Source organism: Aricia agestis, chromosome 3 (genome assembly GCF_905147365.1).
Source record: "Aricia agestis chromosome 3, ilAriAges1.1, whole genome shotgun sequence".
NCBI classification, from domain to species: Eukaryota; Metazoa; Arthropoda; class Insecta; order Lepidoptera; family Lycaenidae; genus Aricia; species Aricia agestis.
In genome coordinates this window covers 22033275-22049302 of record NC_056408.1, presented here as the reverse complement: position 1 = coordinate 22049302, position 16028 = coordinate 22033275, and the positions used below count along the sequence as shown (strand labels likewise).

The 16028-nt window shown below is 41.8% G+C and overlaps 1 protein-coding gene across 2 annotated transcripts in view; it reads right to left on the bottom strand.

Moving 5' to 3' along the window:
- Window positions 1–16028, bottom strand: part of LOC121740502 (leucine-rich repeat serine/threonine-protein kinase 1) — a 52057-nt gene that overhangs the window by 30362 nt on the left and 5667 nt on the right. For both annotated transcript variants that reach the window (XM_042133215.1, XM_042133217.1), the window contains exons 4-15: window positions 9110–9269; window positions 6780–6945; window positions 6260–6375; window positions 5629–5782; window positions 5110–5229; window positions 4190–4354; window positions 3717–3822; window positions 3209–3372; window positions 2674–2834; window positions 1427–1573; window positions 1007–1157; window positions 424–597 (exon numbers count right to left, since the gene is read on the bottom strand). In XM_042133215.1, coding sequence (XP_041989149.1) covers window positions 424–597; window positions 1007–1157; window positions 1427–1573; window positions 2674–2834; window positions 3209–3372; window positions 3717–3822; window positions 4190–4354; window positions 5110–5229; window positions 5629–5782; window positions 6260–6375; window positions 6780–6945; window positions 9110–9269 — 1784 coding nt within the window. The remainder of the gene's footprint in view (window positions 1–423; window positions 598–1006; window positions 1158–1426; window positions 1574–2673; window positions 2835–3208; window positions 3373–3716; window positions 3823–4189; window positions 4355–5109; window positions 5230–5628; window positions 5783–6259; window positions 6376–6779; window positions 6946–9109; window positions 9270–16028) is intronic.

Below are 16028 nucleotides of genomic sequence, written 5' to 3'. Positions count from 1 at the left end.
CTTTATAAGTTGGCTTGAAGTTTAAGTTAATTTTGATAGTGGAAGTCAGCCATATTGTTTTGATAATTAATTTTTAAGCTTGGGCCAAACCTACGCGACCAGGCGACTGCGAAGCGGAGCGTCAAGTTGTCAAATGTGTTTTTTGTATACAAAACAGACATTTGACACGCTCCGCTTCGCAGTCGCCTGGTCGCGTAGGTTTGGCCTAAGCTTAAGTGTTTCTTTTTACAGATTGTCACTTTGCTTATACATTGACAAAGATGGCATCAAGTGAGTTAAGCACCACTAATTAGAACTTGAGTCACCCTCCCAGCAGGTCCTGCTTCGGAGCAGATGCAGCGGAAGAAGGGGGGAGAGGGTACTATTCCATATATATGCGGCGGCAGATGTTGCTGTATGGGGATATTGGGGAGGAGTACTCACGCGGTCCCCAGCCGGCAGGTCCTGCAGATGGTTGAGCGCAGCACTAAGGTCGCGAAGCGCGGGCGCGCTCCACATCTGCGGCGGCAACTCGCGCAGCTTGTTGTTGGACACGTCCAGGCTGCTCAGCGCCGGCAGCGAGAACAGCTCCGGCGGAAGCTCCTCTAGACGGTTGTCCTGGGGAATATCAACATACTTATTAGGCAAACGGCTAAGACATACTTGTGTCAGGCAAAATTATCCGTAATCGTGTATGAAAATATCATGTTCTCCCTTTTTAAAACTGAATCCAGACTAACGCATGTGCGAATAAGTAAAAATATTATAAAAGGACACGCGTGAGACGGTAAAAATTACAAGAGCATTCCCAGTACCTAAAGTCTATCTGAGTTTTACTTTATTACAAGTGACAAGCGGCTAAGTCCTATCTTACCTTAATAAATTGCAAGTCGTACTGTCAAGTACTTTTTATTCTTACTTAAAGGTGCCGTGCTACGCTGCAACGGAGCTAAGCTAAGGACATGGATTGATGAATTGTACAAAACTAAGTCAGGTACTTACAAAACAGCATTATTTATATAAGTACCTGCAGATACAGCTCCTGCAGCACGGGCGCCGTGTAAACTGGCGTGGCGCGCTTGGCCGGCTTCTTCCCGCGCCGCTTCGTGTCCTCCTCCTCGAACGGATCGTCCGACGTCGGCAAACGCTCCAGCTTGTTCTGAGCCGCGTTTAGATACCTTTAACACGTGGTAAGCTCTCAGTTATATGGCATGACACACACATGCAATAAGTAAGCACAAACGCACGCACGCACATGCGTACACGTAAGTATGTACGCTAGAACAAATTCCGTGGCATCATATTTAAAAATTCTAAGCTAATTGTTACTAACTGTCACTAACAAATCTATGGACAAAATTAGTCTGAAATAAAGTTTTATTTATTTATTATAAAAAGTCTTATATTTAAATAATGTGCTTCGTTATTTTGATTTAAATATTTTTACCTAAGGCTGACGAGGCTGAACAGCTCGCGGGGCAGCAGGCGCAGCTCGTTGTTGGCCAGCTCGAGCCGCGTGAGCGCCTGCGCCGCCGCCGCGCCCGCGCTCACCGCCGGGTTCACGCGCAGCGCCGCCTGGCGGATCCACGACATCCTGTAGCAATATTCACCTAGTTAGTAAGTTTTTATACATTTGAGCCTTTCGTCTCCCTTTCCTTCTATATCAATAAAGCAAAGTCATAATAAACAACTTAGTTGTGTGGCGTACTCGCCGCGTAAGCGGTCCGTCGTTTTAACTTTTATGATAAGACTTATAAAAGCGTTGTGTGGTCAGACACGCTTTTTCATCAGTTAAGAGGATACCACAGCGGCTAGAGAAATGAAAAAAAAGTACGTGTAATATCTATAGTTGTCTCCCTTACCTCAAGCCTATACCGCAGAACGCGATAGAGACAACTGCAGAAAATCCAGAAAATCAACGATTCGTTGTCCCCTGATTCCTTCTCCAAAACTTAACCGATTTAAGTACTTTTTTCATTAAAGATTAAAAAAAGGCTTGAGCTGTGTTCCTATGTTTTGCTTTTTTTGTATAATCTATCCAAATCTGTTTTCTGGACGTTTGAACACAGTGGAAAATCTGGCCATTTTTTTGGGTTTTTGAACGTTCATATCTTATTTAATAATTAAATTATGAAAAAAAAGAAAACATAGGGACATTGTATTAGTGGCCGTAGATATTCAGGAAAAAAATTATAACTCTACTAGCATTATCCAGGGAGGAAACAGGGGACAGCGTTTGTATGGAAAAAATGGCGGTGTGGAATCCTCTTAACGGAGAATACGGGACGCTCTGGCGGGTCTTGGGCGTATATTGAACAATAATGATAATACGCTAACAGTCAATTCTAGGTCACCTGATGTGCGTGAGATGGCAGCGCAGCTTGCGCCAGTTGAGCAGCACGGGCGTGGTGGAGCAGCGCACGTGGTACGTGAGCGCAGCGTCGGCATCGCGCGCGCCCAGCACCCGCTCCGCCATCGACGACCGGTAGTGTGTGTATATGTCAGTATATGCCACTGTACTCACCTAATGTGCGTGAAATGGCAGCGTAGCTCACGCCAGTTGAGCAGCATGGGCGTGGTGGGGCAGCGCGCGTAGTACGTGAGCGCAGCGTCGGCATCGCGCGCGCCCAGCACCCGCTCCGCCATCGACGACCGGTAGTATGTGTATATGTCAGTATATGCCACTGTACTCACCTGATGTGCGTGAGATGGCAGCGTAGCTCACGCCAGTTGAGCAGCACGGGCGTGGTGGGGCAGCGCGCGCGGTACGTGAGCGCGGCGTCGGCATCGCGCGCGCCCAGCACCCGCTCCGCCATCGCCGACCGGTTCAACTTGTACTCGGGATCCGCGTACGCCTAGAATAGAGAGCTGGTTAGCAACTGGTACAAGCTATCAAGTATTAAATGGGGAAAATAGCATATTATATTTGAACGTCCGGGTTTGCCGCTAGCCAGTCTATTTCTATATTGTATAAGTAAATACGTTTACGTAAAGACATACAGAACACAAATAAAGGCTTTACAATATACATATTATGTCGATTGTAAACTACGCTCAGTCACTTCGTACCTCCATTCGCCAGTTGCATTCGTCCTGCTAGATTAAATTGAAACAGAGAGAACGCTCCTTTTTTATTACGCACACGCTTAGGCCCTACAAAATGCGAAGTTCGCCTAGTGTCACAGAGGGTGGTCGGAATGACAGCTTTGAAAGATACAACATCTCTTACCCTGGTGGCGAGCAGAGCAGCAGTGAGATGATGCAGGCCGTGTTTAGCGCACTCACGCAGGGCGCGGCCACCGACGTCACTGGCGCCCGCCGCCAGCAGCAGCTCGACCGCACCGGCTTGTCGCGCGCGTGCTGCTGCCGCCAGCGCCGTCCATCCACCCTCGCCTATAAACGTCATGGATACAGTGTGAAACTGCAATCAAAACCTACGTTTCTACGTCCACTGCCCGGTTTTATAACAGAAATTCATAAGCACTTTTGATTGGCTGACGCCAAGAAATTTGCCAGTTAAACGCTGTTGAATAGATAAGCTGTCAAAAAGGCTCAGAAGCTCTACACAATATAACTATCAAAACGAAACACATAACATTTTCAGTTAACTTCAACAGTTACACAAAATTTTCAGTAAATTCCTCAGAGCGCAAGAATTAATCTTAGTGATCTGAGCAAGGATTTCTTTATTTATCAAACAATTTATGCAAACAATTAACTTAAGTGTTTACACTCACGATCCTCATTGTATCCTGCAGGTGAGGGCGAGGGGGAGGCTCGCGAGCGAGTGACGGACGCACTGCGAGAACGCCGCCGCTCGCGCGACTCCGAGCCGGTTAACTCCTGTCAATGGAATAATAATTGTTACATTAAAATCTAGACTATCCTTCTTAATATTGTAGAGGAGGATAGTTTTGATTAATGTAGTGTAGTGTAAGAAATTAATATAAATAATATTGAAATTGAGTGCGGATTTCTAAAAGTGGTTCCATTAAAAACCCGCGCCTTTTATTTCTTAATTCTCACTTTTTTTATTGCTTAGATAAGTTCACATTTGAATGTGTTCAGTGGTACATATATTAACCCTTACAAAAAAATTTCGCTATAAAATGTTTTGTCCCTTTTTATCAAGCGTTCTTTCCAACTTTCTAGACAAGAACAAAACATAGTATATCTATTGTGTGACGTATGAATAATCATGTCTTATTACCTGCGGTGGCGCAGCGCTGGCGTCTGCGCGTGCGCCGGCATCGAGCAGTTTCCGCAGCACGCGCGCGTGTCCGAGCCGCGCCGCCACCGCGACGCACGAGTCCGCGCCGCGCGCTGCGTCCACGCGCACAACGCGTACGCGCCGCTCTACCGGCTCGCTGACGTTCTGGGGAGGCAACTTTTTTAATGGAAAGGTGCGCTTAAATCTTATTTTTGTTTAAAATTATAAACATAGATTTACGTACGGTTTTTCACCCATATTAAACTATGATACCATTGCAGTTATTACCAAAATATTCAAATTGCTGAATACTTTTATACTTTTTTCAAATAGTGAAATTATATACAGTGTGTAACAAAAATAAGTGTATAAAACCCTGTATAAATATCATGTTTACCTTGGAATACTTTAGGGTGTGTACGTGTTCCTTGTAGAGAGCTTACTGTGAAAGTAGCAGCACTGAAAGACAAAAAAAAATTTCACTTTTGTATGGGCAAGGGCCCGAGCGTCACGAGTTTCCCCATACAAAAGTGAAAAAAAAATTTGGTCTTTCACCGCTGCTACTTTCACAGTGAACTCTCTACAAGGAACACGCACACACCCTAAAGTATTAGCACTTATTTTTGTTACACCCTGTATAAATATTATGTTTACCTTGGAATGTAAAATTTTCTTAAATTAAGAAAGGTGCAGAACACAAATACGTAGAATGATCAAGCAAAACACGGTACTGTTTAGTAAGGTCGAGGAGGACGTAGAAATTCGTATTGTATCCCGTTACACTTCTCTCCTTGTTTCTTTCTCTCAAGCACGAATAAGCTTTAATAAGAGACTGATATCAATAATTTTGTGTCAAAGAAACAAGTATCAATATCTCTCGAATTCATACCTACCTCTGGCCCATACTTTATCGTACTCACATTCCTGCTAGCACCGGTCAGTTTGCTGACTATAGCATGTATGCCCATGGAGATGCCGGCTCGGTGCGGACTCAGCACCTGCGCCGCCTCGCTCGGCGGGCTCGCATCCTTCTCTAGCGGCTGTAACGTTTCCCGCCGTAAATCAAAATGGCGGCGGCTTTGACAGCTGTCAATATCACAACGGAAGCGTCGCTTTTGATTTTAGCATAGCAGGAAGACAGTGTGAGATAGTAAAGATGGATAGAGAAAATAATTTAAGCTTATAGTTACTTATACTTAGCTTATTTCAATAAAGCGTAAAAAAATATTCTTATAATAAATTTTAGCAATACTAGGATCACACGTCTCAACGCTTGAAACACTTTGCCGAAGGCATACATTTTGTAGGTTCGCCCGTAAGTTTTGAGCCTTATTATCTTTTTAATAAGGCCACAAATCGCTAGTTTGTACCTGCGTAGGCGTAACGGGCGCGCTCAGGCGATATTTTGGTCCTTACTTTCTTAGTAATGATATCTATACCTGCGTAGGCGCAGCGGGCGCGGTGCATGCGAGCAGGGCGTCGACTACTGCGGCGTTGCCGAGCGTGCACGCCACGTACAGCGCGCTCTGCCCACTCGCGTCGCGCGCGTTCACGTCGAACGCGAACCGGTACTGCCACTTGCCCGTACTGTCGCTTAATAATAGTCCAATATTAGGAAATAATTCCAAACTGTCGCAGCAAAATAGAAGAGTGAGGGTGCGTTTCCACCGGAGCTGCGTTGCTAGGGATATGTTTTTGAGAACCAATATAATCGCTTCATTTGCCTGAGCTCGCTAAGCGCAGCGATTCTATTGGTTATCGAAAACACATTCCTCGCAACGCATCTCCGGTGGAAACGCAGCCTCAGGCTGCGCCTGCTGCTGCTTTAACTTTTTTCCTGATCCGGTTAACACAGCAATTATAATATTGGAACTGTAAAATATATTGCTCGCAACGCGGCTCGGTTCAGCTTTGGTGGAAAGGCAGCATTAAGACGGGATACGGGACAGCGAGCGAAGCGACGTTGCGTAGTTTTATGAGATATCATTGTGTCGTTTTTTTTTTCGCTTTGCTGCCACTTAATTACTTTTCAAGTACTCGCTTTTTTGGTGATATCTTTTAGTTACTTACGTGTAGGTATTCATCAAGTGTTCAGGATACGGGTAGTCCAGCAGTAGCGTCACCAGCTCTGCATGGCCGCCGATACACGCGGCGTGCAGAGGCAGCCATTTCTCCACTGTCTCTTGCTGAAACATTATTTTGTTTGTTAGGATCTTACCAGCTGCATTTGCTAGCAAACCTTAAATGCTTAGAAACTTAGGTAAAGGAATCTGTCAACTAAAAATATGGTTTCACGGTTTTTAGTTAGTCGGTCATATAATTTGAATTGCCCTACGCATTTATGACTGTAACAGGAGCCATATTAGAGCGGTGCAATGAATTAATGTTATTTTAGTATTTCGACGCCATGGCTTCAAGGTGAGAGCGCACTAGGGTCTTGGTATATCTGCACTACAGCGACACGTCGCGACACATCGAATGAGGTAAGCCACACTACGTGACACGAAACGTCAGTGCTCTAGAATATGAAATGTCGCGTCGCTCCACTGCAGTTTGGTTCGTCTAGCGGTATCAGCATCAGTTGATATACCTGCACGGCCTCCGGGAAGTGTCTCAGCAGCATGCGCGCGATGTCCCCGTGCCCGTGGTAGGCGGCGACGTAGAGCGGGCCGTAGCGCGTCACGGGGTGCGCGCGCCCGTCCGCGCCCGCCGCCACCAACGCCGCCGCCGCGCCCGCAGCGCCCAGCTCGCACGCACTGTCAATTAAAAAAAAGTCACTTGTCACATTAATGTCACTTGTCATTTTGACGGAGGTACTCCTCCTCCATATTTGTAGATGGCGCTAAATTACAAAATAATATAGGTAAGAAAACAGATGATAAGGATTAAGGGCAAAAAACAAAGCTTTAAAGTTTTGTAGACTAATCAACATGAGTTTCGTTAGTCGAAATTATCGAGTCGATGTTGAAAATCGCATGTAAAAATATGTAGGTGAGATGTCAAAAATTTTCATACCAGTAAATACCAGTAACCAAACCAGTAACTCATGCTAAACTAAGAAACAAGCTATATATCCGTAGTGACTGGTGCTATCCAAAGTTTTTATGATTTCTTGATTGAGTCATTCAACCAATCTTTTGCAGTTTGCATAAAATTGTATTTTTGTATATAAGCTGTGCATAACTGTTAAAGCTATTGTTTCATTTGCAAACAATGACTTTCCCAGCATAACATCATTTAATGATCAAATCCATATAATAATATATACAAAAAACTCCTTAGGAATATAATATTATATAAATTATAATGCATGACTTGTTTATAAAACCAACTTTAACAGCGTTTGTTCAGGACAATAATTTACATAACATTTAAATAACAAGCTATATAATAGAGGTGATAAATTTTCCTTATCTTAATAACATTGTTTTTTATAATTCATTTATCTAAATTCTATTGCATTTTATCAAAATTCCAAAAAAGATGAATATTTTATGTAATACAAAAATCTGTATTTATTTTTAAAATAATATAAAAATAGCTGTGTCTATTATTATTTATTAGGCATTTCACCGTCGCAAAAATAGATTTGACATTCAATTTTGTTTATTCAAATAACTGAATTAGCATTATAATAAAAATTAAAGTGTTTTTGTTATGGGTGACATTCTTTGCATATAAAATCACTCAACAATGATAAAAGCAGAAGCGTAGCTATACAAAATTTAATTGGGGCCCCCATTCGAGAGGGGAGAGCGTATAATTGATACGGTAGATACGGCAGTAGCTACGCCTCTGATTACAAGTTTTTAGCTGTTTTTTTTAGGTATCTTAACTTTTTTGGTTTTTATTAATCGACTTTTAGAGGCAGGTATGCCAAGTCATTTGTTACCTATTTTATTATTGTTGTTTTTAAGTTTTTAGGTGTTTGTTTTACACTGTTACACTGTAAATTGGACATAAACAAGTGTGAATGTCTGTATCCCTAATAATATCTACCCAACCTTGTACTCGCGGGGGAGATGTAAACGAACTTATAAATTATGTAATTGATAATTTGTGACATCAGCACATCAGGAAAACAATGACCGAACAGTTTGATAAACACTCAAAATTTAGACAAAGAAAGAAGACAAGTCATTGCATGGTAATTACATAATATGGTGCAATTTTTTAAATTTACCTATACGTGTTGCAACGTACGATGCGTACTGTATTCTTGTTCATTATGTCATACTATTTGGCTAAATATAGTGGACCTCGACCAAAACAACACTCGAAGCAGCAGCGTCGCTTTGCTGCCGTAACTTCCGCAGCACTATAGCAACAGGCAGCATTGCCTTGCTGCACTAACTTTCGCAGCACTATAGCAGAAGGCAGCGTTGCCTTGCTGCACAAACTTCCGCAGCACTATAGCAGCAGGCAGCGTTGCCTTGCTGCCCTAACTTCCGCAGCACTATAGCAGCATGCAGCGTTGCCTTGCTGCACTAACTTCCGCAGCACTATAGCAGCATGCAGCGTTGCCTTGCTGCACAAACTTGCACAGCACTGCGGCAGTAGCGTCGCCTTACTGCCCTAACTTCCGCAGCACTATAGCAGCTGGCAGCGTTGCCTCGCTGCACAAACTTGCACAGCACTGCGGCAGTAGCGTCGCCTTACTGCCCTAACTTCCGCAGCACTATAGCAGCAGGCAGCGTTGCTTTGCTGCACAAACTTGCACAGCACTGCGGCAGTAGCGTCGCCTTACTGCCCTAACTTCCGCAGCACTATAGCAGCTGGCAGCGTTGCCTTGCCGTACTAACTTGCGCAGCACTGCGGTTACAGCGTGACGTTGCTGAACCAGATTCCGCAGGACAGTAGCAGGCAGCACCGTCGCCTCGCTGGCCCAACTTCCGCAAGTCGCAACACACACATACTCACACGTATAGCAGCGTGTTGGTGCCGGCGGGGGTGAGGTTGGCAACGATACCGGCGGCGGTACCCATGTCGCGCAGCTTGTCCCGCAGCGCAGCAGCGTCGCCTCGCTGCACCAGCTCGCGCAGCGCTGCATGCTGCGACAGCCGTTCGCGTTCCTGCGCATCTGAAGAAGATAAAATAATTATAATATAAGAAACTAAGAGAACTCGACTCGAGAACGACTTAGACTATGCGAAAATAACGCGCTATGCAGCCCAGTGCAGCTACTGCTTTAACTGGCAATGAAACGTAGTTCTTGAGTAATGAGTAAAGATCAATTTTGTATCCCTATTCACACCTCTTCCGCTTCTGAACTGACGGCGCTTTCGCCTTTCTGTCAAATGGAAGGGTAGAAGGAGCATGCTGACTGCTGTAACTTGCCGCGGCTCAACATCGCCATTACCTTCTTTCCACGGATCTTTGACGTCATCGGCAAAGTACTGCGTCGCGTCGTACGCCTGCTCAGGTTCCTCGACAGGTTTCTCGTCCTTCCTAGCGCGCCTTGCGGCAGTCCGAAAACGACGCATCTCTGATCCACCAATCAAGCGCCTCCGTTGTTATTCCACGATAGAAACACCAATGGCAAGCGTCCAATTCTATTTCACCGCATAAAATCCACCAATCGGACACGATTGTTCTTGATTCAAATCTTCTTTCTTTTAAAGCAACGTTCATTTCCATTACTTATTGTAAACTGATTTTAACGTACGCTCTTTGTCTTGTTATTTTATTTCTCACGTGTTCAAGATTTAAAAGGCTTCTTCAAGGTCTTTGAAGGTGTACTTAAATGGATTATTATTCAAAGTTAAAACCTACCAAAATATTATGTAACTAATATGCGAGGTATATAAGTAGATAATATTATTTAACAAAATACGAATATTTGAGTCTAAAATTGAAAAAGTTTGTTTATTTGTTGGAACGCGTTAAGCTCACCAAATACTAGGGCGATTTTTATGTAATTTAGCACAGATATAGAGTAGACCACGGGGAAATACATAAGCTACGTTTATAGCGAAAAAATGTACGGTTCTCGCGAAATTCCTTATTTACGGAGGTGGAGCCGCGCGGAACGTGTCAAATAAAGGCCAACTGCACTCCCGCCGAACAAAGGGGATAGCACCCTATTTTGTACCTGGTACAAGCTTTCCTATCCTGTCCCTTACAAAGCTGTAGGTACCTGTTTATTGATCAATAAAAACTGATATTGACAAATGACAGAGTTTATTCTGGATACCAATTTATGATACGACTTAATTACCGGAAGTCAAAGTAATCAAATTAGAATAAGGTTATTACACCCTATGGAGTGAACCACATAGGACCAATCTATACTAATATATATATATATATATATATATATATATATATATATATATATATATATATATATATATATATATATATATATATATATATATTAGTATAGATAAGAGTTTGTTAGTTAGTTACTTTGATTGTTTGTTTGAACGCGCTAATCTCAGGAACTATTTTTCCGATTTGAAAAATTCTTTCAGTGTTAGATAGTCCATTTATCGAGGAAGGCTATAGGCTTTATTTTATCACGCTAAGACTAATAGGAGCGAGGAAATAGAGGAAAATGTGGAAATAACGAGGGAAATTATTTGAAAGGTCTTATCTCACGAGACACGAACTACTAGAGCATTTTTTCTGTTATTTGGATATAAGAAGTAGACCACGTGAAGGATCATAGGCTTTTTTTGTGGACTAATTTTTCTGTGAAATATCTCATTTACGCGGGCGAAGCCGCGCGGGACGTCTAGTGATATTATATGAAAAACGCAAAGCATAGGACCAAACCACAGTCGAAATAATATTTTGACATAAGAACCCTATTTTCAAGATTGGAATGCCCTATTCTGAAGGCTCGAAATAGTAAGAAATTCGAAGCATAAGAATAGGAAAATGGTTTGAAAAGGCAAATAGCTTGGGATTTGGTCTGAGTCCATTTGAGATTTGATTGAGTTTACCGGAGGCCCAATTCCCTTCCCTATCCTCCCCTTTTCCCTTCCCTTCCCATCCCTACCCTCCCCTATTATCCTATTCCCTCTTAAAAGGCCGGCAACGCACCTGCAGCTCTTCTGATGCTGCCAGTGTCCATGGGCGACGGAAGTTGCTTTCCATCAGGTGACCCGTTTGCTCGTTTGCCCCTTATTTCATTAAAAAAAAACTTTATCTAAATTATTCTACGAACTATAATGGTTACCTAAGTCAAAATGTTTTAATAGCTACGGAACCCTGGAAATGATGGTTGACTTGTTGACGAGATCGATTGACCGGATGTTACAATTGATCGAGTGAATGATCGGACCAATTGAATGGAACGTGTGTGTGAATGAGCGAATACAAAAATTCGACGACTAAATTGTAACTTTTGGACGCGGATAACAGGATAACAGAGATTGACCACCAGTCGCTACTTGTCTCTTTCACTTAGGGAATAGGGGAGGGTAGGGAAGGGAATAGGGCAGGGTAGGGAAGGGAATAGGGGAGGGTAGGGAAGGGAAAAGGTTAGGGGATTAGTCCTCCGGTAAACTCATTCACTCGGCGAAATAGAGCGCAAGCGCTGTTTCACGCCGGTTTTCTGTGAGCCCGTGGTATTTCTCCGGTCGAGCCAGCCCATTCGTGCCAAAGCATGGCTATCCTACGTCAGTTATAGAAAGTCTGCCTCAAAAAAATGGTCAGAGTTAAAGATAGGAAGACTTTACCCTTTAGATAATATTTTGCAGATCTTTAAAGTTCTAATCATGTGATCCATCAACTCATTTCAGTTAACAATGATGATACTTAATGAATGTAATATGTATTTAAAGACATTATAACTTGTAATACGGTGACCCTGACCCCCGTATCGTGGTAAAGTCTGACGCGGCAAAAACAGCTGTCTATCACAACTCGGTCTGTATGATCCTTATGATAATAGTCATAAGGTCGAGAATGTACGTCAATTCGTCTACCCTATAGCACCCTATAGTTAACGATATGTTTACATGAGCAGCGCTAATTGTAAGTTATAAAAACTTGTATACTTAATTGTTATTACATACATAGTATGTACGGTATACAAGTATGCTACTTTTGAGTTGCGTGGTAGTTAATAGTTATATAAAAGTTTTTCTTTCAAATACATAATTATATTACAGGGTTTCCCAAAGTTTTCCTAATGGAGCCTTTCATATTATGCTACCACTTGGACTCTAGACGTTGCCCGCAGGCCGCACTACGTCCGCGCAGAAATTCATTTTTTGCGCGGGAACTCTACCTATTTGTGATTTGTCGATAAACTATTCTATGGGTGGGTTGCACATTTTGCATTGTAGTTATAGTTAAAGTTATTCATTATTTTGAAGTCGGTACCAGCTAATTTAATCGTGAGTTCAGTCAATGTCAGAATATCTGAAACTTGGGACTGGTACCGACTTCAAAGTAATTAAGACTGTAGTATGTACAGAAATAGTTGAGATTTAGACGAATTCTGAAAAAGGCAATATTAAAGAGTAAGAGTTATTGACAGGTTCTCCTTTACCAGCAGCGCCCCCGACCACGTTTATAGCCTTGTCGAACCAGCAACAGACATCTGTCAAATTCTGTGGTCAAAGTTAAGGTTAAAGTTAAGTTAGCCTTAGCTATAACCATAACTTTGACCATAACTGTAACTATAACCACGCCTCTGGTGCAACCCACCCCTAATCTTTTCCTAGGACTCAAAGTAAACCCATCTATGTGGGTATATCGGTTTAGCGTCAAAACTGAAAAGGCAACATACAAAATGCGACTATAATATTATGAATAGTATACTTTTACTTTTATTCAGAACATAATATTATGTATATAATATGTATTTTCTATTTCTGTCTCTCTACCTGTAAAATTAGCTTACAAAATGCTAATTTAAATAACTTTAACTGTGTATGTACCGTACGTTTTTACAATTATTTACACATTACACACGTGGAGATTGGAGAATGGAGATACAATTCTTTTTCACACGAAGTTCCAAAGTTAATTAAATAGAAAGCCATGAACGGTGCTTATCTTAACACTGCCAAATCATACTAATTAAGCGTAAGTTCTCAGGACACTTTTTTTTTTAATGAAATAAGGGGGCAAACGAGCAAACGGGTCACCTGATGGAAAGCAACTTCCGTCGCCCATGGACACTCGCAGCATCAGAAGAGCTGCAAGTGCGTTGCCGGCCTTTTAAGAGGGAATAGGGTAATAAGGGAGGGTAGGGTAGGGAAGGGAAGGGAAGGGAAGGGAATAGTTGAGGGTAGGGAAGGGAATAGGGTAGGGGTTAGGGGATTGGGCCTCCGGTAAACTCACTCACTCGGCGAAACACAGCGCAAGCGCTGTTTCACGCCGGTTTGCTGTGAGAACGTGGTATTTATCCGGTCGAGCCGGCCCATTCGTGCCGAAGCATGGCTCTCCCACGTATAGAATTCTTTGGGAACATATAACTGTTCTTATGCTAATGGACTCCCATATATCTGTGATGCGCTGATAATATATCTGTGTAGAAATATTTAACAGAGAAAGGATTATTGGAATAGACTTCCAGGTGGATCGACTTTTTTTGGAGCAATTTTACAAAAAAAAACTGTTATATTATACTGCCTCGTGTTTTTAACTGTAAATCTAAATTAGACAAGAGAGGCCGTTCAAAATTGATGCCTACATCAACTAGTCGCCTGCTACATATACATCTTAATGAAAATTGGAGCGTAGATAAACAGCTGATCGTGATAATACGAGATCGCCGTGCAAATAACGAAAAGCCGGGAAACCTCACAAGCGAAGGCCACCACTTCCCCGACTTGCGTAACCGATATCTACCGCGGTAATCGCGGCACCAGTATGATATGTAACGACCCTATAGATGTAGCGATAGAAGATCCCGAATAGGCTAGAGGGCCGAGGGCGTCCATTTATTGCGTGAGGCATTTTTGAGGATTTTTTGATCCCCTCTCCCTCTTTGGTGAGATTTCGTAAGATTTTCCCAACCCCTAATCTCGTGCGAGATTTTCAAAATCTACGTTTTGGAATGAGTTTTGGCTGAAAACGAGTTGACTATTGAATGCAGGTGATCTCCAGATTTCGCCATATTCTATAATTAATTTTTCACGCAATTTTACACAGTTTTTTACTGGGAAAAAATAACGTGATAAATTCTACAACCTCCTCCTTCCTTCCCCCCTAAGCGAGATTTGGAAAGATTTAGTTTGATTCACTCCCCCCTAGAACACCTCACGTAAATCGTGATTAATGGACACCCTAGAATCTAGCCGATTTGAACCTAGCCTTTCTAGCAGCTAAATAACGACAGATCATATAATAGCTCTAATAAGCTAAGAGGTTAAAAAGGCTGACGATAAGAACTCTCTAATGGAATTTAATAGGATTTGGATAACGATGGAAAACCCCTAATAATATTATGTTCGAAGTTAGCTATAAAAATCTCTGATAAGCTCTATATCGATCGATAATCCCGAATAGGCTAGATAACGATAAGAACTCCCATAAAAGTAACATAGCTTGATTGAAGACCCTTAATAGGCTAGGTAAAGATAGAAAAGCTTCAATAGCCTATTTATATATTAGTGATAAAAATCCTGATAGGTTAAATTATTGTAAATAGCGCTCGAAAATCGCAAAAAGGCTAGATACCAAATAATCCTGATAGGCTCAATAGAAATACATAATAGGCTAGACAATGGTCAAGCTTTAAGCGTCTAGAAATAGCACTAAAATCGGATTAACGTATCTGATCCATACAAATACGAACAGGCCTAGGCAACAAATACGATGAAAATCCAATAACAACTTGGCTAGACATTAGACAAGTTGAGAGAAATTTTAACTAGAATCTATTCCCTTTGGCCATGCGATGCCATGGCAATATTTTTTCACAGCCATTAAGTGGTCTTGTCTGCTTGTCTTTGGCATACCTATTGAAAACGTCACATGACAGATAAATAGAGGAGACTTGGTTGCTTGAGCTGCTTAATTTTTTTAAGCAAGTATACAGGGTGTAAAAAAGTGATAATACTTTAGTTAGGGGATGGTGGTGGAGGTGGTTTGTGGGTCCCCTATACAGAGTTTACTGTGAAAGTAGCAGCGGTTTTTTTTGCTCTCATTTGCTCGTTCAGCGCTGCTACTTTCACAGTGAACTCTATAATATAAGGGACCCATACATACCCTAAAATATTATCACTTAGATTTGTTACACCTATAAATGCGTACGTCAAATTTCGTAGAGGCACAGAATAGATAATAGTACAAGTAGTATAGGGAAGAAAAAAATCAAAAAGTCCTAAAAAGCTACAAAATATTGAGCTTACAGACCTCAACGCACAAGGGCCTAAAATTACCGCATGTTCTAAGAATAAAAAAAATTGTAGTGTCTACTGTATATTGGGTATGTTAGTAACAAGTTACAAGACATAACAAAGTACGAGTAAGCTGGTCAAAATTGTTAACTGATAAGATAACTCATACTCAGCTCACAAAACTCATGGTGAGCATACAATATGTAAAAGCTCCTTGTTGTAATATTATAATTTTATAACAGACTCCTTCAAAATTGGCTCTACTTATAATCCCAATTAGTAGACAAATTGTAAATAACAGCTACCCCATATTTAATATTTTTTATCTATGGTCACTTAATTTTTGAGTTAATTAACTCACAAACCTGATTCTAATTAGAGATACCAATAAAACAAACCCTAGGGATGTCCAAACTAAAAACTATGAAAATCCTTCAAAAACCTCAAACTCTCCGTCCTCTCGAACACATACAACAAAACTTGTATTATAACATTTTTCACTACACATTTCACTATACTATTTATCAAATAAAATT